The sequence below is a fragment of the Hypanus sabinus genome, chromosome 7 (assembly GCF_030144855.1).
Source record: "Hypanus sabinus isolate sHypSab1 chromosome 7, sHypSab1.hap1, whole genome shotgun sequence".
In the NCBI taxonomy this organism is placed as follows: Eukaryota; Metazoa; Chordata; class Chondrichthyes; order Myliobatiformes; family Dasyatidae; genus Hypanus; species Hypanus sabinus.
Window position 1 is genome coordinate 29443747 of NC_082712.1, and position 11065 is coordinate 29454811.

Here is an 11065-nt window from a genome sequence, read left to right on the forward strand (position 1 = left end):
ACTCAAGCATCTTCCTCACGACTGATGTTAGGCTAACAGGGCGATAGTTCTCCGTTTATATGCTGAATATTTATATTTCTGAATATTGCTGAATGTTTCCGTTTATATTCTTCAAATATGCTGAATTAAAAGAGGAAATTGAAAGACTATGGAACATGAACAGGGTATATGTTGTCCCAACAGTAATATCTACAACTGGTAACACCCCGAAGTCACGACACAATAGCATTAGACAATTAGATCTTTACAGTGATATTTAAGTTAATCTCCAGAAAGCCACAATATTAAACACCATTAGAATAGTTTGAAACTTCCTAGCAATTGAGAAATGAGTGTGTTTGGCTATGCCCAAACCTCAGGTTTTACCAGCTTGAGCTGAGAAAAGAAAATCATAAATAAATAAGCAATATACATTGAGAACATGAGATGAAATGTCTTTGAAAGTGCGTCTGCAGGTTGTGGCAATAGTTCCATGCTCGAAGTTAAACCCTCTGGTTCAAGGTTGGGGGTAATAACTTTTCCTGAAGCTTTTGGTAGAGCTCCTGAGCTCTTGTACCTTGATCCTGATGGCAGCAGTGAGAAAGGTGTGTAACCTGGATGCTGGGGGTCTTTGATGGTAGATGCTCCTTTCCTTTGACAGCCCTCCATGTAGGTGTGCTCAATGGAGGTTTGAACCACAATGTTTGAATTTTGTACCATAATTCAGGAAATGTGAGGAGGTAATGAAGGATATGGATAGGATAAACGCAAATAAGCTTTCTCCACTGAGATTGCGTGAGACTAGAACTATAGGGCATGGGTTAAGGGTGAAAGGTGAAATATTTAAGTGGAACATGAAGGGAACTTCTTCACTCAGAGGGTAGTGAGAGTGTGGAATGAGCAGTGAGCAAAGGTGGTGAATACGGGTTCAATTTCAACATTTAAGGGAAATTTGGATAGGTATGTGAATTGGAGGGTTATGGACTGGGTGCAGGTCATTGGGATTAGGCAGATTAATAGTTTAGCATGTACTAGATGGGCTGAAGAGCCTGTCTCTGTGCTGTAGTATTCTAGGACTCTGTAAGGAAACAGTTTCTGATGTTAGACTATTGAAACAGTAGAATAAAGAAACACAGTCATTCTTCACTGAGAAATTATGTGTGAAGACTGACCATAATCCAAGTATTCATCATCAAAAGAATTCAAAATATGAATGTATATTTTGTTATAAGGAAGGAAATAAATAGAAAGCAGTCACTGTGTAAGGCAAATACACCACATTATCAAGATAGTTTCACATTGGCAAGTCCTTGGCCACTACCTTCAGAAGATATTGGTAGAACGTAGATGACTTTCTACAGGGATAGAAGTTCATTGGTCAGAACCTCTGTGATTTCCAGTATCTGTGGACAAAGATCCCTGTTGAGAGCTCATGGTCTCAAAATAGAATGTAATTTTATTGCACAGCGGGGTTGCCAGCTAATTACAGCCTTTAAAGTCCCACTTTGTTCAGCAATGTTCAGCTAAACATTCAAAACAGGTTTTGGCTTCAAAAAGGACAAGCACAGAGATCGAGAATTTGTATGCAAAATGCTATAAAATCATATGTGCAACACTTAACTAGAATTGGATGCATTGAATGGCCAGTGTTTGGAAGACGTGAGATGGAGAAATGATTTGAATCGGTTGCCTGATGTTATTTGATGTTCTGTCACAGACCATGTGTCAGCCTCTGGTGAGAAGAACTGCTGAGCCTCCGATTCGCACCTCTCTGGATTTGGAGCTGGATCTCCAAGCATCGGTGACACGGCAGAGTCGGCTGAATGATGAGCTACAAGTGCTCAGGGAGCTCAGAAATAGGCTGGAGGAGGTAAAGGCTAAGGGGGAGACCGAACTACCCGCATGGATGTTGGAGGATGACCGGTTCCAGAAGCTTTTGAAACAAGCAGAGAAGCAGGTATCTATTCAGCTTTCGTGACGACTCATAAATCTTACATGCGACTTTATTCTGCATTTATTTGGATGTAACTTCGAGTCAGAGTATTTGGTACTGTGAGCAACAGAGTGTTGAGGCCAGTAGGACAACCCGAGCTCATCTCTTTCTGTAAGACCATAAGATGTAGAAACAGAATTAAGCCTTTTGGCCCAACAAGTCTTCACCATTTCATCATGGCTGATCCATTTTCCCTCTCAGCCCCAATCTCCTACCTTCTCCCCATACCCCTTCATGCCCTGATTAATCAATCAACCTTTGTCTTAAATATACCCCTTGCATATGGCACCAGATTCCACAGATTCACCACTCTCTGGCTATAGTCTCCTCATCTCTGTTCTAAAGGACAAGGCCGTGTCCTCTGGTCTTAGACTCCCCCACCATAGTAAACATTGTCTCCACATCCACTCTAACGAGGCCCTTCAACATTTGATAGGTTCCAAAAAGACCCCTCATTCTTCTGAATTTCAGTGCGTACAGGCCCAGAGCCATCAAACACTGTTCATATGACAAGTCTATCAATCCCAGAATCATTTGTGTGAACCTCTTCTGAACCCTGTCCTTGGGAGGCTGCCTGCATAGAGTTTGTAAGTTATGTCACCTGGGTTTTTCTGTATCCCTCCCACATCCAAGGACGTTAGGTAAACTTGCTACTGTGAATTACCCTGTTATTGGTGCACAGGAGAATCTGTTGGTGATGGGGGGGGGGGGGGGGGGTGGTGGGAAGTGTATGAGAATAAGATAGTGGGGAATGGGGTTCCTCAAATTAGCATAGATTCAGAAGGCTGAAGTGGCCTCTTTCTACACCATAAGGTAATAGACTATGAGCAATCCAAGTAAAATGGGGCTGTGGGCTCCTTAAGACACTCCAGATGTTTGTTTAATAACATGCACAGAGCAATGACAACATCTAGTGACCTAAACTCAGTATTGCAATTTATTGATCCTTTGTAATAATAAAAACCACTGTGATAGTATCAAGTCCAAAAGAGAAAGCTCTAAACAAGTATAAATGTGGACTATATCTGTTACATCTGTAGTTTGTTATCAGTGCATCCAATCTGCAACCCACGCAGTGCTGATGTTGTCCCAGGGTTAAATCCCCCTACATAAAAACAAAGCTTAAACTGTCTTGTAGCTGGCCACAGCTTTTAGAGTTATGATCACTTATGAACACGTAAAAAGGCAGGCACCAACACTTGTGTCAGGGAGCTTCAACGAGCTTTGAACTTCAGTCCACATGCCCGTCTCTCACTGTGCCCATCTTTTCCATAACAACAGTAGAATTGGTGTATAATATTACGTTAATCAACAGTTATTACTAGTGCTTTGGTTTCTGCCAATATACCAAACGACTAGTCGACATCAATTTGTGAAGACTCAAGGGCAATTTATGGGGTCTGGTTAACCAGCCGACTCATATACATTTGGGAAGTTGGAAGAAGCTACGATCAAGAATAAACCAGTTGTGAGACAGCAGCACTATTATCTACGCCACTGTACTGTACCATTTTAATGAAATATTAAATTATTTTGTTAAATATTTTCTTTCATTCTCCCTTTTACTCTCTTTAATGATCTATAAGTAAGAATTAACTTCCCCTGGTCCAGGTTATATCTTTGTTAATGTTACATTACATTCTTCCAGATAGCAATTTATGCCCCTCATATTTAATAACAGCTCTTTTTTTGGGTTCCACAGTTAGCTATTAACTGTAACACTATACATTTGGGGTTGTTAGAGTTTGGAGTTCAACCTTTCAAACTCTGAAGGGAGTTACTGTGCGTGTTCCACATGGAATGTTAGGGTTTTTCACCAGGTGCTCCGGTTTCTTCCCACAGTTCAAAGACATACCGGGTAGATTCATTGGCCATTGTAAATTGTTCCGTGATTAGGTTAGGGTTAAATCAGGGTTGTCCAGGGTTGCTGGGCAGCACAGCTTGAAGGGCCGTAAGATCCTATTCTGCACTGTATCTCTAAATTTAAAAAAAAATTGCAGGGCCAGAGATTGGGGTTGAATACCTATCACTGTAAGGAGTTTGCGTGTTCTCCCTGTGACTGTGTGGGTTTCATCCAGGTGCTGGAGTTTCCTCTCACGTTCCAAAGCCGTACGGGTTAGTAAATTGTGGATATGCTACATTGGTGCCAGAAGCACAGAAACACTTGAAGCTGCCCACAGCACATCCTTGGACTGTGTTAGCCATTGAGCAAACGGCACATTTCACTCTGTGTTTCAATGTACGTCTGACATATAAAGCTAATCTTTCTTGTAGTAAAACATAGATCTAGTCTAAATTTTGTAGGTGAGATCATTTTGGGGTAAGCAGTCTGAACGGATTGAAAGGTATCAGGTATTGAAATCACATTGATTAAGAGCTAAAAATTTCTGAGGAGCTACCCTAAAAATGAGGAAGGATGAAGTCCTCAAAATTTAAGTCAACTGAATTGGATATAAATGAGCAAATTTGGAGAATAAAGGCCTTCAGAAGACAGGTGATCTGCAGCCAGAGTCTATGGAATTGACTGCATTGTTGCAAATGTTTGAAAATAAGTAATCAATGTGATCGACTCAGGCTGACCAAACAAAAGAAAAACAACGGCAGGAGTGGAAGGCTGAAAAGCTGATGAGGAAAGCGTCAAAAGAGGTGTGCAGGCTCCGAGAGCAGAGCCAGAAGGTGCCACTCCAGGTCCAGTCATTCAGGTCAGAATCCACTTTTCTTTCTTCTTCTTGCTTGGGTGCAGAGGTAGAAATGGAAAAATGTTCATAATCCACTCCACAATTGCTACAGGCTTGCAGCTCTCTGGAATTCAAATATTTAATATAGAAAGGTAGATTTCATTACCGTATTAAACTAATTGCTTTTGAACATTCTTTGGCTTTGATAATTTCAGACCAAGGTCCCATACTGGCAGTGTTGCAAGGACAACCTGAATTTTCATGCAGTGACACTGCACCTTTTATAATCATCTGAGGGACATTATATAAGAGATAATTATTAACCTGAACAGCTGGAGATCTTCGCTGTTTAGTAAAGTTACGCCTCAGGATCTTTTGTGTCCACTTGGGAGGGCACTCTGGGCCGTGGTTTAGAGCCTCTGGCTAAAAGATAGCATTTTCATCGGTGCATTATTTACACAGCCTCATGACTAGGTCGTGAGAGGGGATCAGATTTTTTAAAAAGGCAGGAAAACCACACAGGACGTATTAAACAATTGTTTGATTTGCTAATTGCAGGGAGAAGATGGCGTTTTTCACCAGAGCAAAAATCAACATCCCATCACTACCTGCAGACGATGTATAATCCAGTTAATCATTTAGATTACAAAGTATTTTTCAGCATTTTAGCAGATTTTGATAGCTGGCTAAAAGTCTTTTTAAGCATTCTAATGATATAGATATAAAATATTTGTAAATTAATTGCAATTGAATACCTCTGTATTTAAAAAGTTTTTTGTCATAGAAAAACCAAAGTAGTGTAATTCTGAAGCAGTTGATGCTAATTTTGTACAGTTTGTATGTAATTTTTTTTTGGAATGCTTTTTGTTTTGTAAAGAAGGGAAACGTGAATGGAAGCAGTCTAGAGAAATGTATTCTGTTGCACAGCACTGCGTTTTAGAAGGATGATTCCTCCTGGCATCTCCTGTTCAGTTCCCATTCCCTCACCTCTCCCATTCAACAGAGGTTATCTTATTCCTTGTCACGTTTGTGTAAAATCAGACTGCGATTGTGACAGTGAGCCATGGAGTATTTTTGTATAAGGGGTGTGAGTCTGTTCTTTTTTTAAATTGTGCTCTTGATTCTGTGACAGTGCTTCCCCTCCACCTCCAATGCTCCCAGCACCTGCACCCCACTGTTGTACTTCTACTCAAATTTCAGTGCAGTAGCTGAGAGGTATGGGGTGCAATAAATCCATAGTCTACTAGACGTACAAGTCTATGGGTTGATCAGTTACTATACCTGAACTGGAGGCATCCTCACACCGCCATGGTTCATTACAATTTTCGTTCCTTACACAGATTCAAAAGAAAGGTCATTTGACCATCTGAGTACTACTTTCTTTGCCAGGAGTTATTAAACTGTGTATTCCCACTCTAAAGGAATGCATTTGAAAATAAACCCTGTGATTATATTTATTAAGTGAGTTGTCCACTTTAATTGACATTTTGAGTCTCTAATCGGCCAGTTAAATTTATGTGATCAATATTTTAAAAAACAAGTGATTTGTTTTAAGATCAGTTTACCCAAGCTCTCTTGAACTAGAGTATCCCAGTTTTAAGATACACAATTTCTTTATTTTATTATTTATTTAGAGATACAGCATGGTAACAGGCCTCTGGCTCAGTGTGTCTATGCAACTAGGCCACAAAATTTACTGATTTCTTGTTCGTTTTCCAGCTTGTGCCAAATGAGTTTTATCATTGTCAAGTTGGCCAATGCATGTGCTATATATCCATAATGTAACTGAGCTAGAGAGGGGTGGCTAACAAAATCACAATACAACATTAAAAATAATTATAAGTCTCTAAGCACATATATGTGGAATGCTTGATACATTCATGATTGGTAGCCTGAGCCCATAGAAAAGAAGGCGCACAAGTAGATGTGGTTGAAGTTACATTTAGCTGTGAAGCCCATCTCTGGCATTGCATGCAAGCTAACATACAAAGATGACCGATTTAGCATTGTTTCAGAACATGCTGGTTGGTGGCAGGTGACTGTGACCCACACAATGATATCTTCAGCAGAAGGGAAGGATATTGCTAGTTGGAGAAGAGGACCTTAAAAAAAAACTAAAGTTAGACTTCCATCCTTGTAGAATGGAGATGTAAAATGTTATGAAGGTTCATAAAAAGTTAAACCTGACTAGGTTCCGAATCACCTATAACCAGAAACATTTGATGTTCAGGATCTAGAATAAAAAGATGTATAAATTTTCACATTGCCTGCTAAAAGGTGATGCATCCAGGCCCAAAACGTCAACTGTTTATTCCTCTCCATGGATGCTGCCTGGCTTGCTGAGTTCCTCTAGCATTTTGTGTGTGTTACTCAAAGTTACCAGCCACTTAGAATCTCATGTGGTTATGGTTTTCCTGTCTCTCTCCACTTTCAGCATTTGTCCTTTCTTATTGGCCGTGTGTGCTTTTGATGCCATTCATTACCAGACTGTGGAGGAGTGGTACAATGCCAAGTGATTTTTATGTCTTTTCTGGCTTATGACCAAAATCAATTGTAAAAGCGGAATCTGCTTGTTTCCCGGGGGTGGCCCATAGCTGCAGAACACTGGTGGGGGGATATCAATATTTCTCTTCGTGTGATCCCTATAAAATACTGATAAAAATGCATCTTCTGGAATTTTGTCACTGTTGATCAAACAATGCAGAATAAATACTGCAGAAGCATGCATTACAACAATTGTTAGGTGAATGACTTTGAACAGCCCATATTCATTGCACATCTCATTAGCCAGGTGACTTGTTAGGCACTAAAAATTAACAATGTTCAGGGGTTGTTGAATGCTGAGTTTGCAAGTACCTTTGCCCATGAACTTGTTACTACAATGGCTGGTATCAGTCTTCATGATAAAGTTCTATTGCTGGCTTGCCAATGACAAGATTTCTTAAATCCCATTCAAAAATTTGTCGCTGAGATTTAAACTCTCATGACTCAAGACTGATAATGTAATGCTTACAACCACCACGTTGACTGGATGGCATGGCAGCATAGTGGTTAGCACAATGCTTTACAGTACAGGTGATCCAGGTTCAATTCCCACCGCAGCCTGTAAGGAGTTTGTACGTTCTCTGGGTGCTCTGGTTTCATATCGGTTTGTAGGTTAATTTGTCATTGTAAATTCTCCCATGATTAGGCTAGGATTAAATCGGGAGTTTGCTGGGAGGGGTAGCTTTGAAGGGCCTATTCCATGCTGTATCTCAATTAAAAAAAAATAATTTAGCAAGGAATTCTTTGTACATTAATATCTTAGTTTCAAGACGTGTTTTAGATTGTATAAATAATTTTTACTCAGAAGTTAAAATAAAGATCAGGAAGCGGACTTTTTGGGGCTATGCTATGGTCTTTAAGGACAATGAAATGAAAACAATAGTCTTTTTGAAAATATTTCCAAACTTGCTAGAGCAGGATACTAGAACTGGCTTTAAATATGCCAAGCTCTCAGAATTCTAACTTTCTATCCAGGAATAATAAGAACATAAGACCATAAGATATAGGAATAGAATTAGGCCATTTAGCCAATTAAGTTTGCTCTGCCATTTCATCATGGCTGACTCCCCCCATTTTCCCTCTCAGCCCCAATCCCTGTAACCCTTTAAGCCCTGAAAAATCAATCAACCTCAGCCTTAAATGTACCCAATAACTTGGCCTCCACAACCACCAGCAGCAACAAATTCCACAGATTCACCACTTTCTGGCTGAAGAAATTCCAACTAATGTGTGAACATAGGCTGCATTTGAGATAAGTGGTGATGGCTCTACAGAATATAGTGTCTTCCTGCAAAATTGATCATGACTCAAGTATGCTACACAATTGCGGAGTCTTACAGCAAAGTTTATTGGTATTTTACTTGAGATGAGACAGTAAGTCTCATTCAGCATCAGAATCAGGTTTATTATCACAACAAATTTCTCATTCTCTTGCAAAATACAAGTTAACCTTTCTATTTTACAAACAATAAAATATTTTTAAAGGAATTCTTTGGTTACTTCAACCATGGTCCCCACTAGTGATGATCCTTCTAAGTTTTCATAATGCTCTCTAGTCTGCTGTAAAGAGGGCAAAACAGGTGGACAGGATCTAATGGCAAAGAATAATTCTTGCTCTTGGGTATAATATTTCTAAAAGAAATAGGACAATTGACTTTATCAGATTCCAGCTGGACTGTACTGGAGAACTGAATTTAAACAATGTCGTGAGGATTCCTTGAAATTCCCAAACAGCGTGCATGTGTTTCAGTTTTTGTGAAGATGGTCCCTGATTAAAATGCTTTGCCTTTGGCTGAGCAATCTTCTTTCATATAGTATTATCATCCTCTCCCATGTCAACAGTACTTTCCCTGTCAGGCCATTCTTTCTTCAATCTTTACTTGTATTTGACTACTAAAGAGTGTACCACCAACAACATTCAAGGTGGACATTAAGCTGGAAATTCTGTGACTATTTAATGAAGTATATTGTTTCAGCTGGCATGTGTATGTCTCAGAAGTGTGTAAAAAAAAGTATTTACAGTGAAATTCTTAGAATTGTACCTTTTGATCCTCCTGTCTATTTATTACAGACTTATTTATGTTTTGTTCTGTATAGTTCAGTTCTGAACATTTTAGGTTATTTTTCTATCAATACTGCAGTTGGTACAATCTGGCAGTCAGCTATTTTCTTGAAAACAGATGAGTATATTATTTCAAAGAACGCCAAAAAAATTTGAAAGAGCCAAAAATGCTGGAATTTCACCTAATGTACTAAATTATCATCTTTAGTTTGTACTTCGTATTTTCCAAGCAGTCAAGATGGAAAACCTTCAAATAAGTGAAGATTTAGCCTAGAACTGTGAATTTTTAAGACACTCCTTGATCAGCTTTTTTTCTCTTCATACATTGTGGGACTTCATTGTCAATTTGTTAAAATCCTTGAACTATTAACACAGCAGGATATTCAGAATTTCTACTCTTGATTATTTTTATTATAAAAAGTAACGTCATTACCACCATGGATTTTGATAAGGAAATCAATCATATTAAGTTTGTTTTTGACATTTATATTTTTTTGTGAATAAACGATTTTATAAAAGTTCCTTTCATTTTATACCTTTATAGAGCGCTGATAATTTATTTCTTTCCATTTCCTCTCGTTGTTATAATATAAAATGATAAATCATCATACTAATTATAGCAATGCTCATACCTACACTCACTTAATCAGTGTTCAATACTGTGACTTTTTATAGATAAATGAAAAAGAAAACTATCAACATTATTTTTCATATTGAATGGCATTTAAATAAACATACAAATGTGAGTAATGCAGTAATAAGGACTTAATACAAAAGTGCACTCTTATCAAAAATAATGCTTTCATGATGTCTTAATTCCAACTGCTTTGTTTTCTCTTGTTTTGAAATGCACAGAACTGAACTAGCTATCTGAACATGTTCCCCTCAGATTATGGCTTTCATTCTAATTTTAGATTACCTGTAGTTTACAAATAAACTATCACATTGAGTATTGTTGTCTCGGCACTTTTCCACATGTTCTGATGATTGATTAAAAAAATGAAAGATTATGGCACTTGTTTTTTTTTGATATGAAGTTCCTTCTGACATCTCTAGAGTTTTTTCATTTTCCAGAGTATTGTATTATTTTTACCTTGTGGAAGGTATGACTTCACAAACAATAAGATGAAAATTTACAAGCATGTTGCCGGGTCTGGAGGACCTGAGTTATTAAGAAAGATGGAATAGGTTGGGACTTTGTTCCTGGGTACTTAGAAGATTGAGGCGAAATTTAATAGAGGTATACAAGATTATGAAGGTGATGGGCCCTCAATCAGAGGTTATGGGCTAAGGGTGAAAGGTGAAAAGTTTAAGAGGAACATGAGGGGAAACTTCTTCTCTCAGGGTTGTGAGAGTGTGAAACGAGCCCCCAGCACAAATGGTGCATGTGAGCTTGATTTCAAGTCAAGTCGCTTTTATTGTCATTTCAACCATAACTGCCGGTACAGTCACAGTAAAAACAAAACAACGTTCCTCCAGGACCATGGTGCTACATGAAGCAACACAAAACTACACTAGACTACCTGAAACAACAAAAAACTACACTAGACTACCTGAAACAACAAAAAAACTACACTATACTATGTGAAACAACACAAAACTACATTAGACTACAGACCAACATGGGACTACATAAAGTGCATAAAACAGTGCAAGACAGTACAATAATTAATAAATAAGACAACAGGCACATTAAAGGGCAAATTACAATATAATAATAAATTATGTAAATGTAAACAATATTTTAGCAGGAATTGAGAAAGAAATGAGCAAAAATTGCAAAGGGAGAAGAGTGGTGTTCAGTTGAGT

General features: G+C 38.4%; 1 protein-coding gene across 8 annotated transcripts in view; it reads left to right on the forward strand.

Moving 5' to 3' along the window:
• LOC132396621 (protein WWC2-like) overlaps window positions 1-10266 on the forward strand; it is a 248051-nt gene extending 237785 nt beyond the window's left edge. For 7 of the 8 annotated variants that reach the window (XM_059974317.1, XM_059974320.1, XM_059974323.1 and 4 more), the window contains 3 exons: window positions 1697-1936; window positions 4547-4674; window positions 5209-10266. In XM_059974317.1, coding sequence (XP_059830300.1) covers window positions 1697-1936; window positions 4547-4674; window positions 5209-5275 — 435 coding nt within the window. In that variant the 3' untranslated portion in view covers window positions 5276-10266. The other variant, XM_059974319.1, reaches the window with a different exon arrangement.
• The last annotated feature ends 799 nt before the right edge of the window (window positions 10267-11065 follow it).